The sequence below is a fragment of the Mobula hypostoma genome, chromosome 22 (genome assembly GCF_963921235.1).
Source record: "Mobula hypostoma chromosome 22, sMobHyp1.1, whole genome shotgun sequence".
Taxonomy (NCBI): domain Eukaryota; kingdom Metazoa; phylum Chordata; class Chondrichthyes; order Myliobatiformes; family Myliobatidae; genus Mobula; species Mobula hypostoma.
In genome coordinates, this window is record NC_086118.1 from 58,558,122 (window position 1) to 58,582,836 (window position 24,715).

The window sequence follows — 24,715 nt, forward strand, 5'->3', positions numbered from 1 at the left end:
GGATACACAGTCTTTACTGCATATATTCAACATACGATCCCACTCCTCACCATCCGGATACACAGCCTGTACCGCATATAGTCAGCGTACAATCCCACTCCTCACCATCCAGATACACCAGCCTGTACCGCGTATAGTCAGCGTACGATCCTACTCCTCACCATCCGGATAAACAGTCTGTACCGTGTATAGTCAGTGTACGATCCCACTCCTCACCATCCGGATACACAGCCTGTACTGTGTATAGTCAGCATATGATCTCACTCCTCACCATCTGGATACACAGCCTGTACTGCGTACAAGCCCACTCCTCTCCATCCAGATAAACAGTCTGTACTGCGTATAGTCAGTGTACGATCTCACTCCTCTGTGTATGACTGAAGGATGCAAGCTTGTTATAAGGTGAGGTAATCAATTACAAAGTCAGTCAAAGTTCTTCCTGTGAAGCACTCCACATGAAAGGTGGACTCATCTTGGGAGGAGCAATCTGACACAGTATCTCTACAAAGTTAACTGACTTGTACTGCAAATTACTAATGATAGTCAGGGAGATAATGCTTTCCCAATAGCCACACATTTCAGTTTGGCTTCCCTTTCTCATTATGACATGTCTATTCATGGCCTCCTGTACTGCCACACTCAGGCTCGAGAAGCAACACCTCATATTCTGTATAGATAGCTTCCAACTTGATGGCATGAACATTGATTTCAACAACTTCTGGTAATTTTCTATCTTTTTCCAGTCTCTTTTCCGGTTCCCTTTCATCCCTTCTCTTCTCCTCACCTGCCCATCACCTCCCTCTGGTTCCCTTCCTCCTTCCCTTTCTTCCATGGTCCACTAACTCCTCCTATCATATTCCTTTCCTTCTTTTTCAGCCCTGATGTACCTCTTCCACCTATCACATCCCAACTTCTTACTTCATCCCTCCTTCCTCTCACACCCATCTTCCCTCTCACCTGTCACCTGCCAGCTTGTACTCCTTCCTCTTCCCCTCCCCCAACTACACACAAAATGCTGGAGGAACTCAGCAGACCAGGCAGCATCCATGGAAAAGAGTACAGTTGATGTTTCAGGCCGAGGCCCTTCGGCAGGACTGTCATGAAATCTGTTGTTTTGCGTTGGCAGTACAGTGCAAGTATAACAAATATTACAGTGTGAATACAAATAAATAACACAAAAGAGGAACACTGATATGATGTCCAAGGGTTCATTGTCCATCCAAAATTCTGATGGCAGAGGGGAAGAAGCTGTTCCTAAAACATTGAGTGTGTGTCTTCAGGCTCCTGTACCTCCTCATTGATGTTAGTAATGTCCTCAATGGTGAGGGCCCTTCATGATGAATGCTGCCTTTTTGAAGATGTCCTTGATGATGGAGCTGGTTGAGTCTACAAACATCTATCTGTAGCCACTTTCGATCTCGTGCATTGGTGCCTCGATACCAGGCGGTGATGCAGTCAGGCTGCTCCTACTTTCCTTCTCTCACCATTCCAGGTCCAATAATAACTCCTCCTTCTGGACTTCTCACATACCAAGTTAGAAAGAACTTTCATTGTAGGAAATCCCTAGAAAATCAGATTTATCATCACTGACTTGTTTATTTAAAGACAGAGCCTGGGACTGGCCACCGAGTCACTCTGCCCAGCTACTTAGCTCAGGTCTAATCACAGGACCATTTACAATGACCATTTAACCTACTAACTAGTATGTCTTTAGACTATGGGAGGAAACCAGAGCACCCAGAGGAAACCCACATGTTTATGAGGAGAACGTACAAACTCTTTACAGATAGCCATTGGCATATGACATTAGAAAGAAAACCAGTATTCATTGTAGGAACTCCCTTCAGAATCAGATTTATTATCACTGACTTATATGGCATGAAATGTGTTGTCTTGTGGTAGCAATACATAAAACAGAGCATGACAAAAATAAATAAATATTGCAAAAAAAAAGCAATAACAAAACAGCCTTCATTGTCCATTCAGAAATCTGCTGGTGGATGGGAAGAAGCTGTTTCGGAATCATTGAATGTGTCTCCAGGATTTTGCACTTGCTTCTGATTGGTAGTCCATAGAGTGCATGGCCTAGATGGTGAGGGTCCAACAATTTCTTCTTTCCAATTAATGATGGAACAGTCAAAATGCCTCATTATCACCACCGATGCCTTTTACATATTTCTCTAACTTTATGCCCGTTTTCTCCATTCAGCTCTGTTGGGAATTTTGGAGATGACTCCTGTGACAACCAACGTTTGGTTATGCTGAGGTACCAGATATGTCTCAACCGTTAAACCAGGCAGCTCAGTGAGCTGGACGAGTGGCCTGAGCATCTCTTGGTGCCGTGCTGATTTTGGCTAAAGAAATTCCTCATCTCTGTTCTAAATGGACATCCCTCTATTCTGTGGCAGTGCCCTCTGGTCCTAGACTTCCCCACTATAGAAAATCTTTTTCATCACTTCCACTTTCAACATTCGATAGGCTTCAGTGAGACCCCTCCCTGCCCCCCCCCCGATTCTTCTAAACTCCAGTGAGTACAGGTTCAGAGCCATCAAACACTCCCGGGATTAACTCTTTCTTCCTGGGATCATTCTTGTGAACTTCCTCTAGACGCTGTCCTTTGGGGACCAAAACTGCTTACAATATTCCAAATGCTGCTTGACCAATGTCTAATAAAGCCTCAGCATTACATCCTTGCTTTTATACTCTAGTCCTCTTGAAATAAATAGAAATACTGCATTTGCCTTCCTTACCACTGACTCAACATGCAAATTAACCTTTAGGGAATCCAAAATAAGGACTCCCAAGTTTCTTTGCAACTCGTATTTTTGAAGTTTCTCCCCATTTAGAAAATAGTTTGCACAATAGTTTTTCTTAGAGCTGCCTTCCCATTTTGTATTACCATTGTATTAGCCCAAAATTATTGTTCCAATTTCACTTCTCTACAATTCTGCATACAGAATGATGTTGTGGTTACAGCGCCGGTGACCCGGGTTAAATCCCATTACTGTCTGTAAGGAGTTTGCGTTTTCTCCTGTGACTGTGTGGGTTTCCTCTAGCTGCTCCAGTTTCCTCCCACACTCCAGACCAATAGGTTAGGTTTAGTGAGTTGTGGATACCAGTAGCTGGGCGACAGCTGCGGGCCACCCCCAGCACATCCCCAAGACTGTGCTGGTCATTGAACCCAACAACACATTTCACTGTACATTTTAATGTTTCAGAGTTCAAAGTAAATGTATCATCAAAATACATGTATACAACCCTGAGATTCATTTTCTTGCAGATATACTCAATAAATCTATAGAATAAAAACCATTACAGTATTATGGAAGACTGTAGCAACTTGGGCGTTCAACCAGCATGCAAAAGACAACAAACTACAAATACAAGAAATAAATAATAATAATCATAAATAAATAGGCAACCAGTATCAAGAACGTATGAAGAAAAGTCCTTGAAAGTGAGTCCATGGGTTGTGGAAACAATTCAGTGATAGGACAATTGAAATTATCCCTTTGGTTCAAGATCCTGATGGTTTTGATGTACATATGACACATAAAGCTAATCTTATTAACTTTTTAAATTTGCTACACATGAAATATTTACTTCCAGACATATTTTCACCCCACATCTCAGTCACATTTACCACACCCTATTGCTCTGAACAGATAGCCTTCAGAGCCTCTGTATTTACAAAACACCACCAGATTCAAAAATTTTCAACCATTGGTTCTTGAACCAACAGGCAAAATTCTAATCACCCTGACAGTATGACCATTCTGATCACTTTGTACTGAACTGTACTTGCCTATATTTGTTCTAATTGTTTTTTTATTTTGTAAAATTATGTATAACTTATGCTACATTTGTTTCTCTTGTAAGTGCAGCCTGTCTGATGCTCCGAGCCTGTGATGCTGCTGCAAGCAAGTTTTTCCATCCCAACTATGAAGCTCCACTTTGACTTTGGACATTGTACAGACTGCTCACTCATTTTCTAACTAGATATTCTCTCACTACATGACAATCTTTCAAGAAGTTCAGACTCCTGAACTCTATTCTGTTCAGTCTTTTGGCACCAATCTTTTCCTATCCTCTTTTTTTTTGGTTTTGTTTCTATTTAGGATGCTCACATTACTCTCATCCCCATTCTCCATTTGATAAGGAAATACTGAATGGCACAAGTGATAGTGGAATACTCTTCCAGCCTCATACCTGTTCCAAATTATTCCCCACCTCTTGATCCATCAGTAAATGCTCCTCATTATTGGAACTGTCCAACCAGCAAGTTCATCGTGCCTGTTGGATCTCCTTCCTCACTACCTGGTTGCTTACACGTTCCTACCCTTCCTGAACTTTCCACGCAACGGGATGGCAAAAGTTAAAGCAAGGGCAGCAGTTTGGGGTGAGATTTATCAAGAGACAACACTAATGCATTATTACAAGCCACTCAGAGAATGTAAACTTCACAGATGATTTCCAAGTTAAAAGTAAATTTATTATCAAAGTACATGTATATCACCATATACTGCCCTGAGATTTATTTTCTTGTAGGCATTCACAGGAAAATAAGTAATAAAATAGAATTTTAATCAGCCATACATAAACAAAGACTGACAAACAACCAATGTGTAAAAGACAAACCATGGAAATAAAGTTCAAAGTACATTTATTATCAAGGTATGAATACATTGCACAACTTTGAGATTTGTCTCCCAACGGGGAACCACGAAACAAAGAAACCTCAAAAGAACCCATTCAAAAAGGACTATCAAACACCCAAAGCACAGAGAGGGAAAAAAAAACAAATCATGTAGACAATACAACTGAGCAAATAGCTTCAGAAGTGGAGTATTACAAAAAGCGTGAAGCCAGGCATCACTGCAGCTAGAGCAACCCACAGCCCGAGTTCAGCATGGAGCTGAGAAAACGGTGTGGAGCAGTATACAGAACTGGCCCTCACCTCAGCTCCGGTCCCAACACCCTGACCTTTTCAATCTGGCCTGACACTTAAATAAAATATAATAACTAGAACACCAATTTAAAGAGTTCTTCAAAGTGAGTCTGTCAATCATGGAATCAATTCTAAGTAGTAGTGAATAAAGATATTTATGCCAGCTCAGGAGCTTGATGGTTGTAGGTTAATAACTATTCCTGAACCTAGTGGTGTGGGAACATAAGGCTTATGTATTTCCTGGCCGAAAGAAGGCATGGCCTGGATGGTGGGGGTCTTTAGTGATGGATGCTGCTTACTTAGGGGCAGAGCTCCATGTACTCAGTGGTGGGGAGGGCTTTTCCTGTGATGTGCTGGACCACTTTCTGTAGACTCTTGGGCTCCCGGGCATTTGTGTTTCCACACCAGGCCACGATGCAACCAGTTCGGCTTCTCTCTTTTGGGCAGCTATAGAAGTTTGTCAAAGTCTGAAATGTCGTGCGGAATCTATTCAAACTTATAAAATTTCGTTTGAACATATGCTTCTAGCGGTGGAGACAATGTATAACTCTTCATTTTGACCTTAAGCCACGCACCCAATTTTAAACGTAATCAGACATAGGTGGCTGTAAATAAACAACATTCCTGCAGAGGGAGGAGACTCTCTGCTCTGGATCGCGGGGTCGTGGCGTCAGGCATAGAGCGGGAGCGAGGCCGCGCGTCAGGCGCCGAGCGGGAGCGCGCGCTGGGGGCGGGCCCGCCGCGCCTGTGGCCTCGAGCCGAGTGCGGCGTCAACACAGGACGAGAGATCGGCAAGGCCCCTGGAGCGCAACGGTGGCGGCTGCAGAAACACCCGGAGCTGAGGGGGGAATTACACATCTCTCTCCTCACGCTTTACTCGGGTGTAAATAATTAGTTTAACTTTCTCCTCACAGATCAAGAAATTGTCAAAGATGGAACTAGACGATGGAGTGGTTTACCAGGACGACTCCAACACCAACGTTATGTCGGAGCGGGTATCGGGCCTGGCGGCCAGTATTTACCGCGAGTTCGAGCGCATGATCCGCAAATACGACGAAGACGTGGTGAAGGAGCTGATGCCGCTGGTGGTGGGCGTGCTGGAGAACCTGGACGCGGTGTTCGCCGAAAACCAGGAGCAGGCGGTGGAGCTGGAGCTGCTCAAGGAGGACAACGAGCAGCTCATCACGCAGTACGAGCGGGAGAAGGCCCTGCGCAAGCACGCCGAGGAGGTGAGTCTTTCTACCCGGCGGAGCTCGCTCTCTCCTCCCGCCTTGCGTTCAATCAGGACGAGGCCCGCTCAGACCTCTCACTCTAACCTCGCCCGGCTTTAAGTCCCGCCTGTCTTATTCCTGATTGGACAAAATCTCTCGGGGGGAGCCCGCCCTCTCTGGCTGCTGGGCAGCGAAGGGGCCTCTAGGCTGTCACTCAATCCCCTAACAAGTTCGGTTGTCCCCGTTGACAAATCTAACGGGCCTTAAGCTTCCAAAATAAAACCGCCCAAATTGTGTTTTCTTTCTTCAGGCAAGGTGTTGTTTATGGGGAAAGTAGCGTCTGGAGGCTGGCGACCCTGTACTGTCCCTCCTACAGGTTCCTGAGTGAGCTTGCACACTGTTTGCATCAGCGTGAATAAGCGCGACGCGAGTTGCGGTTGGCAGCAAATCTCGGCGCTGAACTCCACCCAGAGCCCAGTCAACCTGACAGCAGCCGATTCCTTGCAGAACTTCCCGCATCGTTTTCTTCCTTTTCCTTCCCACACCCGCCCAACTCGGAGCGGAACTACACTAACCTCTTCCACCCAGGGTTCGTTAAAATCTTTCCTCCTACCTACCTCCCCAACATCTTTAAATTCATTTAGCTGTATTCCAAAGAGATCATTTTGGGTGTTTTCTCCAAAAATGAAATCCCGCCTGAAACTAAGTACAAACTAGGAAAGGGTTTATTTTTGTTGGTGGGTGCAGTGCATAACTGAACATTCCAGGTGACAGTGTAGCTCCTTTGATTTGGAACAAAGTTATATATTTAAGCCACGTTGACAGTTGCTGCAGCTTTGTGTTTAAGAATTATTGTGTGGGTTTCTGGACCATACAATATCTGTCTTGATTTAAGTGATCATAATGTTGTGTTGAGAGATAGAAGTAATCTTCAGATAATATGTGAACTGTCTAATGTACCGTAGTCGTAGTGTTTATGGTTATTGTGAATGACGATCCAAGTTGTAGGGCAAAATACCTGTCCATAACTTCAGTAATTATACATTCTTGTTCCCCTAGTGATGGATTGTAATGGCCTTGCAATCAAACACAAGACAATTGTGTATTTTGCTCTTTATGGTCCAAAGACAGGGCCCAATCTTAATTTTTTTCATAAAATTCATCCTCCACTTTTTTCTTTTTATCCTCTTGAAACGTCAAACGTAATCTATCCCTTGATGTATTGTTCGGATTGCTAAATGCTACTCTGAAATACAGTGGCATGCAAAAGTTTGGGCACCCCGGTCAAAAATTTCTGTTACTGTGAGTAGCTAAGTGAGTAAAAGATGACCTGATTTCCAAAAGGCATAAAGTTAAAGATGACACATTTCTTTAATATTTTAAGCAAGGTTACTTTTTTTCCATCTTTTACAATTTCAAAATAACAAAAAAGGAAAAGGGCCCAAAGCAAAAGTTTCGGTACCCTGCATGGTCAGTACTTAGTAACACCCCCTTTGGCAGGTAACACAGCTTGTAAATGCTTTCTGTAGACAGCTAAGAGTCTTTCAATTTTTGTTCGGGGGATTTTCGCCCATTCTTCCTTGCAAAAGGCTTCTAGTTCTGTGAGATTCTTGGGCTATCTTGCATGCATTGCTCTTTTGAGGGCTATCCACAGATTTTCGATGATGTTCAGGTCGGGGGACTGTGAGGGCCATGGCAAAACCTTCAGCTTGCGCCTCTTGAGGTAGTCCATTGTGGATTTTGAGGTGTGTTTAGGATCATTATCCTGTTGTAGAAGCCATCCTCTTTTCATCTTCAGCTTTTTTGCAGATGGTGTGATGTTTGCTTCCAGAATTTGCTGGTATTTAATTGAATTCATTCTTCCCTCTATCAGTGAACTGCTCCCTGTGCCACTGGCTGCAACACAAGCTCAAAGCACGATCGATCCACCCCCGTGCTTAACAGTTGGGAGAGGTGTTCTTTTCATGAAATTCTGCACCCTTTTTTCCCCAAACGTACCTTTGCTCATTGCAGCCAAGAAGTTCTATTTTAACTTCAGTTCACAGGACTTGTTTCCAAAATGCATCAGGCTTGTTTAGATGTTCCTTTGCAAACTTCTGACGCTGAATTTTGTGGTGAGGATGCAGGAAAGGTTTTCTTCTGATGACTCTTCCATGAAGGTCATATTTGTTCAGGTGTCACTGCACAGTAGAACAGTGCACCACCACTCCAGAGTCTGCTAAATCTTCCTGAAGGTCTTTTGCAGTCAAACGGTGGTTTTGATTTGCCTTTCTAGCAATCCTATGAGCAGTTCTCTTGGAAAGTTTTCTTGGTCTCCCGGACCTCAACTTGACCTCCACCATTCCTGTTAACTGCTATTTCTTAATTACATTACGAACTGAGGAAACGGCTACCTGAAAATGCTTTGCTATCTTCTTATAGCCTTCTCCTGCTTTGTGGACATCATTTATTTTAAATTTCAGAGAGCTAGGCAGCTGTTTAGAGGAGCCTATGGCTGCTGATTGTTGGGGCAAGGTTTGCGGAGTCAGGGTATTTACAAAGCTTTGAAATTTGCATTACCTGGCCTTTCCTAACGATGACTGTGAACAAACCATAGCCCTAACAAGCTAATTAAGGTCTGAGACCTTGGTAAGAGTTACCTAAGAGCTCAAATCTCTCGGGATGCCCAAACTTTTGCATGCTGCTTTTTTTCCCCTTTTTTCACTCTAAAATTGTACAGAACAAAAATAATACACTAATCTTGCTTAAAATGTTGAAAAGAATGTTTCATCTTTAACTTTATGACTTTTGGAGATCAGTTCTACTCACTGAACTATTCACAGTAACAGAAATTTTGACCAGGGGTGCCCAAACTTTTGCATGCCACTTTATGTCTTTTAATTGCTTGCATGTCCTGGGATCTTTTGCCTTCCTAAGAGAGCTGAAAGACCTTTCCTTTAATGTCTCAGCTGAAAGAAGTTGCTCCTGACACTCAACATTAAAGTTTAAGATTAATTAATTCTAACTTCAGGAGGTACAGGAGCCTGAAGGCACATACTCAACATTTTAGGAACAGCTTCTTCCCCTCCATCACCAGATCTCTGAATGCTCTATGAATACTACCTCACTATTTTACTTTCTTTTTGTATTAATTTATTTTGAAATATCTTTTTTACTATAACTTGTAGCTTATAGTTATTTTTTAATATATTGTACTGTACAGCTTCTGCAAAACAACAAATTTCATGATGTATGTCAGCGATATTAAACCTAGTTCTGATTCTAATTTGGACTTGATCTCACAATCCTTATCAGCTGAACTGCTGCTCATGTATCACCTTGATAATGAGTGTTCGTTGGGTGTTTGGCAGATTTTCTGGTGAAATGATGATGCTGTTATTTGTAGTCAATCTATGGTTAGTTAAATATATTGCTGTTTTATTTGAGAACTGATTTAGCCTGAAGTGGATCTCTAATGGCACCTTGATTCCCTTGATAACTAGCTGTTGGGTAACACTGGTATGATTGTCATTGCTTCTGTCTGTCTTGACATTCCATACAATACAGCACATTACATGCCATGAAAGAAAATGCTTCGAGATAGATGTTGCACAAAATGATGTGCCACAACATTGGGGGATAGACGGTGGACAATAAACAATGGCAGGACGGTGGTGAAAGTTTCGCAGATCATCTGGAAATCCATGGTTCAATTTGGGAATCTTTTCATTGAAGTAACTACCAGAGGCCATGGGTAAACAAGGCACTAACACCCTAATGCAGTTTTCCCCACAATCAGTTGAGATTTTGTCATCTGGGTTGTGACTTCAACCCTCTAAATTTCAGAGCTTGGATTTCTTCCCTAAGCCACAATTTTCACTGAATATCTTCTTGTTCATAAAGCCATCCTCCTTGTAGCAGCCTTTAGCCTAATGGCTACAATGATTCATGGTAGCTTTTAGTCCAATCACATTTCTATGAAGTGGCTGCTTCATCACTTTGTTAAAGATGCTAGATAAAAGAAAAGTGGTTTGAGTGAAAGAATTGTCACCCAGGAGGATGTCTACTCAATTTTTTCATGCTGGTTTTGAATTATATTTTCACCTTTTTTCTGAACATAACCCATTTTCCTTGTGTATGAAGAACGTAAAAAGATTTGTTTGTTTTATTGACTACACAAAAGCATTTGATAAAGTGAAGCACAATAAGTTATTTGAAATATTACAGAAAACTAGATCTAGATTCGAAAGACCTCCACCTAATCAGAAATCTGTACTGGGAGCAAACTGCTGCTGTAAGAATAGATGGAGAAGTGAGTCAGTTTATGAAAATCAAGAGCGGCATTAGACAAGGGTGTGTTTTCTCCCCTGATTTATTTAATGTGTGCAGTGAAACAATATAAAGACATCTTGGGAATCAAAGTTGGCGGTGAAAACATTAATAATTTCAGATATGCAGATGACACTGTTAATTGCAAGTACGGAGGAAGAATTACAAAACTTAACTGATATAGTTATTGAAGAAAGTGCAAAACTGGGTCTATCTATCAGTTGCAAAAAGACAGAATGTGTGGTGATATCCAAAAGGAAGGAGAATCCTATCTGCAGGCTGAAAATAAACGGGGAAGACATAAATAAAACAAGTACAGAACTTTTGCTACTAAGGAAGTTGGGTGACATCAGATGGCAGGTGCGACATGGACATCAAAAGAAGAATAGGGATGGCAAAAGACTCCTTTACAAGAATGAAGAATATGCTGACCAATACTAAACTAGGCATGACAACCCGCCTCGGAGTACTGAAATGTTACATTTATCCAGTTATGTTATATGGCTCAGAATGTTGGACAATATCTAGTAACATGAGGAAATGAATTGAAGCAGCAGAGATGCAAACATGAGGAAATCTGCAGATGCTGGAATTTCAAGCAACACCCATAAAAGTTGCTGGTGAACGCAACAGGCCAGGCAGCATCTCTAGGAAGAGGTACAGTCAACATTTCGGGCCGAGACCCTTCGTCAGGACTAACTGAAAGAAGAGCTAGTAAGAGATTTGAAAGTAGGAGGGGGAGGGGGAGATCTGAAATGATAGGAGAAGACGGGAGGGGGAGGGATGGAGCCAAGAGCTGGACAGTTGATTGGCAAAAGAGATATGAGAGGGTCATGGGACAGGAGGCCTAGGGAGAAAGAAAAGGGGGAGGGGGGAAAGCCCAGAGGATGGGCAAGGGGTATAGTGAGGGGGACAGAGGGAGAAAAAGGAGAAGAGTCTCGCCCCGAAACGTCGACTGCACCTCTTCCTGGAGATGCTGCCTGGCCTGCTGCGTTCACCAGCAACTTTTATGTGTGAAGCAGCAGAGATGTGGTTTTTGAGGAGGATGCAAAGAATATCATGGACGAAATGAATATCTAACGAGGATGTCATGAACAGAGCAAACACAAAAAGAGAAATAATGTATGAGATCATGAAAAGGCAATGTAACTTCATTGGACATGTGATTAGGAAAGAGGAGTTAGAATGCACGGTAATTATGGGAAAGATTGAAGGGAAGAAAGCAAGAGGAAGACAAAGACAAATGACGATGGAGACAGCAGCCAGAGAACTGGAAATGAATACCAATGAATTGATCCACTTGACCCGAAACAGGAGTGTGTAGGCCATGGCAGTCAAAGCTCAAACTGGGCACGGCACTTGATGATGATGATGATGATGAAGAACATGCAACTGAATACATTGTTTTCACCTCTGTCTTTTTTGTTTTATGATATTTAATTATTTTCCTCTTTGTTCAGGTAGAATAAAAACGTGTTTAATGTGTTGAATGGGCAATGTTGACCACTTGAATAATTCAACTTTTGTCTTTGTCTCTCCAAAGCTCAATTTACCCCCATATGTAATCTTTCCATATGTGGTGGATGTCTACAGTAAGGAGCTTAAATGCCATTAGAATATCTTCCCTACTCTAATCTTTCCTTATTTATCCTTGTAATTTTCTTTTGTATGTCATTTCCATGAACACCACCCTTCCTAAAGTGGGTGTAACTAAAACAACATTCAAACTGTTGAGCCAGTGATTTTTGTATGTTTAGTATTGCTTCTAGTATTTGTATTCTGTGGTGATATAATTAGAACAGTGCAGCACAAGTAGGCCCTTTGGCCCATAATCTGTGCTAATAATGATGCTAATTTAAACTAATTCCATCTGCCAATATGTGAAGTATAGCCTTCCCTCTTCATGTGCTTCTTAAATATTAAAATTCTTTAAAGCCTTCACATCCTTCCTGTAATGTTGCAAAATTCATCATTGGCTATCTTCAACAACTCATCAACCTGTTTCTCTGCTTCTGATTTAACGGTTCCTGTGTCTAGTATATTTCATTCTGATTGTGTTCAATTTAAATTCATCTGTCTAATCTTCCGGTACATCTCTATTCTGTTGTTCCAGTTTGCTTTATGCTTTGTGAGTTACTACAGAAACAGCAAGTGTTAGATTAATAGTAAATATCTTTAATAAGTTTTAAATCCTTCTTGAATAGCGATGAGGCGCCATTAAGTTCAGTGAGGAGATTCAATATACTGAAGCTTTGTACTACGTGTAGCATTCTGATGGTACTATTGGAATGTTAAGTTTATGACAATTTAGTTATATTAGGTTATCAAGTTTGCTTTCATGTTGGTTCTGTTTTTAAATCAAGCTAATGAATTAACCAGATAAACATTTAGTTGGTTTGTCCTGACTGCTGAGTTGGAAGGAATTGCAGAGGCCTGTGGAGATTTAAGATGTGGGCCAAATAGCTCCTCAAATTTCTACACTTGTTAATGATATCATGATTGATGTGACTTTAGGCTTTGTATCATCTTCTGCCAGATGCACTTTATATACCATGATTCCCGAATCATCCAAGAATCTCTGCCTCATTTTTGTGTGCACCTGTAGCACCCTTTGTGGAGAGTTTGTATGGTTCACAATCCTCAGAAACAGTTCTTCCTGGGCTCAGTTTTTAATATGTGTCCCATTATTCTGAGTCAAGATTCCTTCATAAAGGCAAATTCTTGTGGCATCTTCCATAGAATATAGAAATTTACAGCACATTACAGGCCCTTCGGCCCACAATGTTGTGCCGACTGTGTAACCTGCTCTGGAAACGGCCTAGAATTTCCGTAGCACATAAGCTTCATGTGCCGTGTCAACTCTGCTCCTCTCTTGGTGATCAATGGGATTTCAGAAGAAAGATTGTTCATATGAAATGCTAACTTGGTTCCTCTCTTGCCTGAACTGCAACTGCTACTTAGTAATTGTTGTTCCTTTTCGTGACTTATGGTGCATTAGGCGGCATTTTTTGCTTTTTCCTCAGCATTTGTCTCTTTTCCGAGGTTGAGTTGCTTGACGCTCAACCCAGCACAGATGGGAAGTGTGCAGGGGGCCAGCCAGATTCAAACCCAGGACCAGTCACCTCGATGTCCGGTACTGATGCCACTACACCACCAGTCTGTTACTTAGTAATATATCTAAAAATGTATATCTTTATCTACTAGCATCACCTCCACAGGCAGCACGCACAAGGCACTAACCACTCTGTTTAAACAAAAAAAACTGGCCTCCTAAATCTTTCTAGTTTTCCCCCTCTCATCCTAAATGTATAAAGATAGGCCCTCAAATATCTGATCTTTCCACTCTGTGTGAAAGACTGACTACCCTGTCGGTGCCTTTAATAATTTTACCTGCTTCCATCAGGTGTCACCCCTCAGCCTCCGGTGTATCCTCTCTTTATAGCTAATACTCTAAAACAGGGCTCCCCAACCTTTTTTGCACCACGGACCGGTTTAATATTGACAATATTCTTGCGGACCAGCCACCTGGGGGTGCGGGGGGGGGGGCTGTTCAAGTAGGGTTAAACTCACCTCAGCATACCTTTTACTGTTAGGGTTGCCAACTATCACTCCCAAATAAGGGACAAAAGTAGCAGTCAAATCCTGACGAAGGGTCCCGGTCCAAAATGTCGACTGTACCTCTTCCTATAGATGCTGCCTGGCCTGCTGTGTTCACCAGCATGTTGACAAGACACTTGTGTTTACCCCGAGAAAGACTACCATGACCATGAAGCCTTGCGCGGGCTCCTGTGTGCGCATGCTTGACGTTCGCATATGTGACGTGCACATGCGCATACGTGCCAATTTTTTTCCCCCCACAAATCAGTTTTGGCTTAATCTTCCCAACTACACTGTACATACATTATTTCTACTTTATATAGGCTGTGTATTTATCATATCATTAATGCTTTTACTATATGTTAGAATTATTTTAGGTTTTATGTGTTATTTGGTATGATTTGGTAGGTTATTTTTTGGGTCTGGGAATGCTCAAAAATTTTTTCCGTATAAATTAATGGTAGTTGCTTCTTCACTTTACGTCTTTTCGGCTTATGAACAGTTTCATAGGAACGCTGTACCTTAGCGGGGGAAATACAGGACATGGGCGGTCCCATATGGGACAAACCAATTTAGCCCAATATATGGGATGTCCTGGCAAATACGGGACAGTTGGCATCCCTATGTTCAAGTTCAACAGTGTGTGACAGGGAATGAGGAAAGGTGCTGCTGACTCATATCGCTTCCTCATGGCCCGGTAGCACATGCTTTGCGGCCCGGTGGTTGGGGACCGCTGCTCTAAAATACAGCAACGTCCTGGAGAACAACTTCTGCCCTCTCTCCAAAGCTTCCACATTCTCTTGTAATATGCAACCAGAACTGTACACAATACTTCCAAGAGTGGCCCAGTCAAAGTTTAATACAGTTGCAACATGGCTTATCTGCTTTTGGTTCAACACCCTGACTTTCAGTTTAAGATGGCACCACTGAAGTTGTGTGACAGTTTACTGGTAGTTTAGAAGGCAAGAAATATGACTAAAACATCATTAATAACAATTTCTATGCGGAAAATTGTGGTATACTATCACCGCAAACAATGAAGAGGTGAATGGAGGCGAAGCTGACTCACGCTGGTGCGTTGCATGGTTAGGGTGCAGTGTGTTCGAGGTAGTTATGGAGATAGAATTGGAGCAAATGATTCGAAGAGGAGTTGAGGCGGAAAAGTTTTGGTACCTGGCACCTAAACTGGGTGTGAGCACTAAGCACCAATCCAATTTGGGGAGGTTGTGAATGGCTTCAGGCTGGGCAGCTGGGGCCAAGCAGGGCATAACCTGGTGTTTGGACAATCTCCATGCTGGCCTAGATAGACTGGAAATGCAGGATATGGAAGGCGAGGGTTGGGCTGATTTCGCTCGCTTTCCCGTGATGTTCACGCCTCTCTGTGGTGCTGAGGCTGTGAGTCTGCTCCCAGTACTACCAGCTTTGCGGTGGCTGGCCCTGATATAGGCTTTGGGCCTACTCCAGCTGCGCCGGGGATTCAGGTCTATGAACTCAATTTGGTTCGGAATGCTGTTGCTTGCTTCTGTTGTTTGCATGATTTGTGTTTTTTTTTTCTCTTTTGCTACGCATTGGGTGTTGGTCTTTTTTTTAAATTGGGTTATTTCGGGTTTCTTGTTTTGTGGCTGCCTATAAGCCACAAAATTGATAAAGATGTTCTTTGAATCTTTGAACAAGGCAAATCTGCCATATGTCTTCTTTGCTGCATGTGTTGCTATTTTGCACTGTCAACCCAACCCAGTATTCACATTAATGCTCCAATGGCTTCTGCCATTTACTATATACTTTCCTTTTGCCTAACTTTGATTTTCAGGGAATTAGGATAGCAGTGGCCTGTTTTTAATGCTAATCTTTTTAACAGTGTGGTACAGCACTATAGTATAGTGGTTCGTGCAGTTGCCTTACAGCACCAGCAGTCATCAGTCAGGGTTTGATTCCTGCTGCTGTCTGTAAAAGCTTGTATGTTCTCCCCATAACCGCATGGGTTTCCTCCCATGGTCCAAAGACATAACACATTGGGGTTAGTAAGTTGTGGGTTCGTTGGCACCAGAAGCGTGCTGACTCTTGTATTTTGATGTGCTTGTGCACATCCTCGCTGATTTGATTTGATTTGATGCAAACAACTCATTTCACTGTACGTTTCGATGTGCGTGTGATAAATAATTATAATCTTTAATCTTTAGCTTTCTGTGACATGTACATTGGTCTTTTTCTTAGCATCCAGCGACCATAGTGATCATGTGAATTTGTTTTGGGGAAGTGAATCCCACAGGGTATCAAAACTCATGAATAGTTCAAGGATTGTAAACCAAAGACTAAAATTATTATTACACGTTTTGGTAAACGGAGCCAGCCTTGAAGCCAAAATCCCTGAAACACTGAACTCTGATCTGATGTGCAATATGTAATTGTATTAGTCATTGTCATAGTCATACTTTATTGATCCCGGGGGAAATTGGTTTTCGTTACAGTTGCACCATAAATAATTAAATAGTAATAAAACCACAAGTAGTAATATGTAAATTATGCCAGGAAATAAGTCCAGGACCAGCCTATCGGCTCAGGGTGTCTGACCCTCCAAGGGAGGAGTTGTAAAGTTTGATGGCCACAGGCAGGAATGACTTCCTATGACGCTCTGTGTTGCATCTTGGTGGAATGAGTCTCTGGCTGAATGTACTCCTGTGCCCAACCAGTACATTATGTAGTGGATGGAAGACATTGTCCAAGATGGCATGCAACTTGGACAGCTTCCTCTTTTCAGACACCACCGTCAGAGAGTCCAGTTCCATCCCCACAACATCACTGGCCTTATGAATGAGTTTGTTGATTCTGTTGGTGTCTGCTACCCTCAGCCTGCTGCCCCAGCACACAACAGCAAACATGATCTCACTGGCCACCACAGACTCATAGAACATCCTCCACATCGTCCGGCAGATGTTAAAGGACCTCAGTCTCCTCAGGAAATAGAGACGGCTCTGACCCTTCTTGTAGACAGCCTCAGTGTTCTTTGACCAGTCCAGTTTATTGTCAATTCGTATCCCCAGGTATTTGTAATCCTCCACCATGTCCACACTGACCCCCTGGATGGAAACTGGTCACCGGTACCTTAGCTCTCCTCAGGTCTACCACCAGCTCCTTAGTCTTTTTCACATTAAGCTGCAGATAATTCTGCTCACACCATGTGACAAAGTTTCCTACCGTAGCCTTGTACTCAGCCTCATCTCCCTTGCTGATGCATCCAACTATGGCGGAGTCATCAGAAAACTTCTGAACATGACAAGACTCTGTGCAGTAGTTGAAGTCTGAGGTGTAAATGGTGAAGAGAAAGGGAGACAAGACAGTCGCCTGTGGAGCCCCAGTGCTGCTGATCACTCTGTCGGACACACAGTGTTGCAAGCACACGTACTGTGGTCTGCCAGTCAGGTAATCAAGAATCCATGACACCAGGGAAGCATCCACCTGCATCGCTGTCAGCTTCTCCCCCAGCAGAGCAGGGTGGATGGTGTTTAACGCACTGGAGAAGTCAAAAAACATGACCCTCACAGTGCTCGCTGGCTTGTCCAGGTGGGCGTAGACACAGTTCAGCAGGTAGACGATGGCATCCTCAACTCCTAGTCGGGGCTGGTAGGCGAACTGGAGGGGATCTAAGTGTGGCCTGACCATAGGCTGGAGCAGCTCCAGAACAAGTCTCTCCAGGGTCTTCATGATGTGGGAGGTCAATGCCACTGGTCTGTAGTCATTGAGGCCGCTGGGGCGCGGCGTCTTCGGCACAGGGACGAGGCAGGACGTCTTCCACAGCACAGGAACCCTCCGGAGCCTTAGGCTCAGGTTGAATACATGGTGAAGTACTCCACATAGCTGAGGGGCACAGGCTTTGAGCACCCTGTTACTGACACCATCCGGTCCTGCAGCCTTGCTTGGGTTGAGACGTTTCAAAACTGTCATCTCACCTGTTCAGATGTGGAGCCCACCGTGGTGGTTTCGTGTGGGGAAGGGGTATAGTCATGAGAGCAGGGTGGGGGACTGTGACGAGGGGTAGGAGGGGAGAGTGGAATATGTGTTGGTTGGGGGCCGACAACAGATGACTCATGTGGGGGATGGGCAGGGGCCACAATGTCAAATCTGTTAAAGAACAGGTTAAGTTCGTTGGCCCTGTCCATACTGCCTTCAGCTCCTCTGTTGCTAGTTTGCCAGAACCCAGTGATGGTCCTCATCCCCCTCCAGACCTCTCTCGTGTTGTTCTGCTGGAGTTTCCACTCAAGCTTCCTCCTGTACCTGTCTTTAGCCTCCCTGATCCTGGCTTTCAGGTCCCTCTGTATTGCCCTCAGCTCCTCACTATTTCCATCTCTAAACGCCCTCTTTTTAGCATTCAGGAGGGATTCTAGAGGGATAAAAATAAATTTGATAAACATGAAGGATAATTAAGTTGGAAACCCCTACCCAAAATTATAATAACCCTTTTCCTCTTCTGTCTCTGCTGCACTCTCCCTAATAACTTATTTTTCCCTGAAACAGACTTGCTTTGACCGTATCATGTGGACCCTAGAGGCTGGATTTCTGTGCATATCATTCCTATCTTCGGCAATCTGACCTAGTTAATTTTAAATCAAATGACTGGTTTCTTAAACAGCAAGCTGAGTTTAGCATTGATGCCAGATTACCTTTAATTTTATCTGCAGTGCTCTTTATAGACAATTTGGTTTAAAACTCTTTAAGACATAAGAAATTTTAGATTGTAAGGTGCATATGTTGGAAATTTTTGGAAGATTGTGCAAGAAACATTTCGAATGTTGAAAGGCATGGATAGAGCGGATGTGGTAAAGTTGTTTCCCATGATGGGGGAGTCTAGTACGAGAGGGCATGACTTAAGGATTGAAGGGCGCCCATTCAGAACAGAAATGCAAAGAAATTTTTTTAGCCAGAGTGTGGTGAATCTATGGAATTTGTTGCCACGGGTGGCAGCGGAGGGTAAATCATTGGGTGTATTTAAGGCAGAGATTGATAGGTACCTGAGTAGCCAGGGCATCAAAGGTTATGGTGAGAAGGTGGGGGAGTGGGACTAAATGGGAGAATGGATCAGCTCATGATAAAATGGCGGAGCAGACTCGATGGGCCAAATGGTCGACTTCTGCTCCTTTGTCTTATGGTCAAATGTCATATGCTATAAATGAGTACATTGTATTAAATTACATTGATAAAGGGTTAGTCCACTGCTACTTTTAAGACACCTATGGCCTGATCTTCATAAAGGAGGTTTAACCAATTGTTTTAACCTGGCACATCATTGCAGAATGGAGGAAAAGCATTTGGAGCATTGATAGAGTTGGGTTTATTATTGTACTTGGATCTTTAAAATAACATTCCAAGTAGTGTGTGTAATTTGGAAACTATACAGTCTACTCTTGTTTTGAATCAAATTACATCTTAATGGATATGTCTTTAAAATGCCATTTCAAATTGCTGGTTGTCGGTACAGTGGTTAATTGAGCCATTGGTTTCTCAGGGCAGCCATTTATTTGGGACACTGTGCCGCTTAATTGGGACAGGAGACCAGTTACCTAACAGTTTCTAACCAGCGTCAGACATTTGCACTTGTGTGGCCTTTGACAGTACACCATGTATAGCGCAACACATACATTTTACGTGTGTTACTTGGATCTCCAGCATCTGCAGATTTTCTTTTGACCATGTTTAGAGTGAACAGTTTTTAAGTAGTGTCAGTTGTGTGTGTTATGTTCAAAAAGCAGTGATTTTTGTCACCGATGGTGAGAAATAAACAGGAAGACAATTCAGGCGGTTTTGTTCACAGCGGTTTCAAGCATCAGTCTTAGAGCTGCCAGAAATGGTCTTGAGTGAAAATGAAACTATTTCACTACTTAAATAAGTTAGGAACTATGAAGAATTTGAAGGTATTGACAATCATCTTGAACATTACAATGAAAATGAAGATTTGGAAGATGTAATTGTCAATAGCATTGTATGAAAGCAGTCTATTACCTGCACTAGTTGTCTGCGCTAATTTTATTCATTTATATAGCCAATTAAAAATCGTGTTATCTTCCAATAGCTATTTCAAAGGTTTCAAAGATACATGTAATGTCAGAAAAATGTATACAATATACATCCTGAAATGCTTTTTGTTCGCAACCATCCACGAAAACAGAGTGACCCAAAGAATGAACAACAATTAAATGTTAGAACCCCAAAGTCACCCCCCCCCGTCTCCTTCATCCCGTGCATAAGCAGCCCCAAGCAACAATCCCCCCTCCCCCACCAGCAAAAAAAGAAATCAGTACCGGCCACTGAGCATGGAAGCATGAGCAAAGCAGCAGAAAGACATAGACTTGCAGTTACGCCAAAGACTTCGCATTTCACCCAGTATTCGACATACCACAGGCTCTCTCTCTCTCTCTCCTTGATAAGGGAGAAAGAGGTGTCTCTGTTTTCACAGCGAGTGGGAAGACATAAGAAACAACTCACTGGTTTACAATGTTACAAGTCCGTTATGTCACTTTTTTTGAGCTCTGTGCCCAAAGATCTGGGCTCACAGCCGTAGATATTCCAACTCTCCCGACGACACACAGTGACACCGTGACACCGACCTTCGATCTGCCCGTCTCCAGAGCCCCAAGATCCTCCAAAGCTGAGCCGGACTCTTAGGCTGAGCCCTTGGCTTGCTGAACAACGGCCAGTTATGAAACCCCGAGAGTGGGTTCCATTCCTGCAACGAACCATAGTCAGCGTGTAACTCCAGGTCAGGGTCTTCAACAGAACCCTGAAAGGGAAAAATAAAGATATTAAAGATGGAAATGGAACTGTTTATGAAGATGCAAGCAAAGGAGTCGCCGTTTAGCGCCATCATCACTCCGCTCTGCCTCTGAGTACTGTTAGGAACTAATATACAGTTTTATGGAAATGTATTAATAGCATTCTGGCTTGTTTGTATTTTATTTAAATACATAATTTGTTCCTCAGTTAAGTGGTAGTTTGCCTTTTTTTTTTAATACCTTTTTACTATTTCCATGAAACTTTGGCTCATTGGGGCAACTGCTTAATTGGACCAAAATATACTCATCTTGATGTATCCCAATTAACTGGAATCTAATATATTTGGATCCGCTGTTTTTCCTTGTATCGCTTGTTCTATAGCAGCACATCGGATCTGGAAAGTCTTTTTGCTTTTACAATTGAAGTCAAGTGGTGATGTTGGCAGCATACTTTGTCTCCAGAATTTGAACTGTAAATCTCATGGAGCAATAGATCTGAGAAGGAGAATGTTTGCAATGATGATTTTAAAATTGAACAGTGACAGAGTCAAACAATTGGTCCACAACTCCCAACAGTAATTTATCCCAACTAGGAAGAGGGATTCTGTGAGAAAGATGTAAGATCTGTGGTTTAATAATGAGGACAAGGAGAATGTTAAATTGTAAAATATGGCATACAAAAAGGCAAGGACTGGTGGTAGACCAGAGGACCAGAAAGTTTTATAATGCAGCAACAAAAGATTAAAAACCTCATAAATTGGTATTTGAGAGAAAACTATGAAACCAAACAGTGAATTTCTTTGGATATATCAGTCCAAAGAAGGTAGGTATGGAGCCTCTAGAGAATGAGGCTGGTAGGTTAGTTCTCAAAAACATAGAATTGTCAGAGAACTTTTGTATTAGATTTCGCTGTGAAGGACGCTGCAGATATCCTTAAGCTAAGTGACTGAGTGTAGAGAGATGGTGGGGTGGGGGTGGTGATGGTGATAAGTAGATGGAGGAGGGATGGGGGATGGGAAAAGACAGCAAAAAGATAAGTTAACTGCATGACAGGTGAGAGTGTGTGGGAAGAGGTCACCAGGGGTATAGATTGCATGAAACTGAAAAACCCAGTTATAATAGCATGGACAATAATACCAAGCAAATTATGAAATGATGTTCCTTCACCCTGCACTCTATGTCAGTAAGGCCGAGGAATTGGTTGTCGATTCTGGAAGGGGAAGTCAGGAGAACATGCATTGGCCCTCTTTGAGAGGTCAGCAGTGGGAAGAGTGAGGAGCTTCAAGTCCTTGGGTGTCAACATCACAGAGCATCTGTCCTGGGCCCAACACACTGATGTACTCACAGCCACTATGAGCACAACACTCTCACCATTGAGAACGTTTTAAAAGGTGGTACCTCAAAAAGTCAGTATCCATCATTAAGGATCCCTGCCATTCTCTTCTCATTAATATCATCAGGGAGAAGGTGCAGTAGTCAGCAGACCCACAAGCAACAGTTTTTTTTCCTTCCTATCATCAAATTTTTGAAAGTCTATGAACACTACCTCAATTTTTTTTTGTTTACACTATTTATTTTGTAAGTTGTAGTAATCTTATGATTTTGCACAGCTGCTGCAAAACATCAAATTTCACATCATACTCTACTTTCTACTTTCTGAGGAGGCTGAAGGGAGCTGGACTTTGCACAGCCATACTCAGGTTATTCTACAGATATGCAGTAGAGAGCATCCTGACAAGCTGCATTACTATTTGGTACAGAAACTGCACTGCAGTGCACAGAAAGGTTCTACAATGGGTAGTCTAAACTGCTCCATGCATCACTAGCATAAGCCTATCATCCATCAAGGGCAGGTGCTGGAAAAGGGCCGGTAATGTCATGAAGAATCCCATCCACCCCGCTTATGGACTGTTTGTCCCACTCTCATCATGGAGGATGCTATGTAGCATCCATGTCAGGACCACCAGACTCAAAAACAGTTCCTTTCCCCAAGCAGTAAGGCCGATCAACACCTGCACCCACCAACTCCACCACCACTTCATTATTTCCTGTCAATCACTTTATGTACAGTGTACATTGTCTTTAAGCTATTTTGAATCTTGCATCTTGAATATAAGACAGTGATAATAAATCTGATCCTTATTCTGATTCTGGCTTCTTTGTAGCAGTAGAGAAGACAAAAGACAGACAAGTGACTAGGCTTCTGATCTTCCCCCATACTTCAATGCTTCTTTCAAACAACCTATTTCCTCATTTTAAAAATCACCTATTCACAGTAGGGATTCTCCCTCTACTTCTCCACCCAACACCAGAGTAGCACAAGGGTGAAGAGTTTGGTGGTATCAGTTCACGCAGTGATTCCCAACGGGGTGGCTACGTGTCCTGAGGGAAATAGAAGGTGTCGGGGGGGCATTCAAGATTTTGGGGGGGTGGGGAAGGTACACTAATTTGAGGCACGAGATCTGACTGACGGTGTCAATTCGCTGTTGTCGTCAACATTTGATAGGTATTCCCAGCTTGTGTTAATTTTTTATTTTAACTTAGCCTAGCCCTGCCCTGTTAATGATGGATACATACATATGACGTGGTCTCTGAATCTGAAGGCAGTGAAGTCTTGAATTTTAATCCTGCTAAGAAACAGAAACTACTGAAAGTGTGTCAATGCGATGTTACATACCTGGAGTGTGGTTTTATTCCTTTCCCGTCAGATCAGCAACACCCCATGTGTCTCATTTGTAATACTGTACTGTCTAATGAAGCCACTAAGATTGCAGAAACATCTCCGTGAAATTCACTCTGAAAAGGCTAATAATTCCTCTGAGTAATAACTCTAGGTCATCGTTGTGACAAAATGAGTGAAGATATTCAACTATGCGCAAAGCTACAAAAAACAGAATTTGAAACACAACTGGATGAGTCAAGTATGCGAGACAATGAGGCATTGTTAATGGTGTATCTACATCTTATCAAAAATGGAAAAGTTTGTTAAGAGCTTCTCTTTTGTAATAAAGGTGAAAACAAATGTCAACGGAGAATCATTCTATAATGAACTCAAAATCTATATTAAGGATAAAAATATCCGATTAGGAACATAATTTCTTGGGCAACAGATGGAGCTCTGCAATGACAAGAGCTAGGGAAACAGATTGAACTTCTACGTGGAGATCTGGTATACCTAGCCGATCTGTATGACAAAATGAACATTCTAAGTATGAAACTGCAGGTGAGAATTTCTGTTTAATCCAGGCAAAAAGTGCAGTATCCACTTTTATTGGAAAATTGAAAATATATAAGCAAAAACTCGGAGAAGAATGTTCTCACAGTTTCCCTGCATAGAAGGTATGGTCTCTTCCACAGGTGGTAATTTGCAAGAGTACTACTTACACCTGCAGTTACTGAAGAAGAATTTTCAGAATCAATTCAAGGATTTTGAACTATCTAGAAATTCCGGACTGCGTAATTAACCCATTTCTTTGCAAGGTGAAAGAACAGGAAGAGAGCTTGCAATAAGAAATTATCGAAATTCAGAATGCTGAAGAAGCAAAAATGCTTTTCAAAAATGTTGGGTTTTGTGGTATGTGGCTACATTGTCATATGAAGTTTCCTAGTCTTTGGAAAAGAGCCATACTGCTCTTCATTGCATTTCCATCCTCTGACCTTGTTGAAAGAGCCTCCAGTGCAATGAACCACATACTCACAGAAAAACTATTCAGGACATTTGCAAAGACAGGTGTGTAAGAAGGGTCCAAAGGATCATTGGAGACCTGAATCACCCCAACTACAAACTGTTTCAGCTGCTACCATCCGGGAAATGGTACCGCAGCATAAAAGCTGGGACCGACAGGCTCTGGAATAGCTTCTTCCACCAGGCCATTGGACTGCTTAAC

General features: G+C 42.5%; 1 protein-coding gene across 2 annotated transcripts in view; it reads left to right on the forward strand.

Moving 5' to 3' along the window:
• Window positions 1–5,183: 5,183 nt before the first annotated feature.
• The window catches only part of spag9b (sperm associated antigen 9b), a 300,349-nt gene continuing 280,817 nt past the window's right edge, over window positions 5,184–24,715 (forward strand). The window contains exon 1 of one of the 2 annotated variants that reach the window (XM_063030689.1): window positions 5,184–6,177. In XM_063030689.1, coding sequence (XP_062886759.1) covers window positions 5,881–6,177 — 297 coding nt within the window. In that variant the 5' untranslated portion in view covers window positions 5,184–5,880. The remainder of the gene's footprint in view (window positions 6,178–24,715) is intronic. The other variant, XM_063030690.1, reaches the window with a different exon arrangement.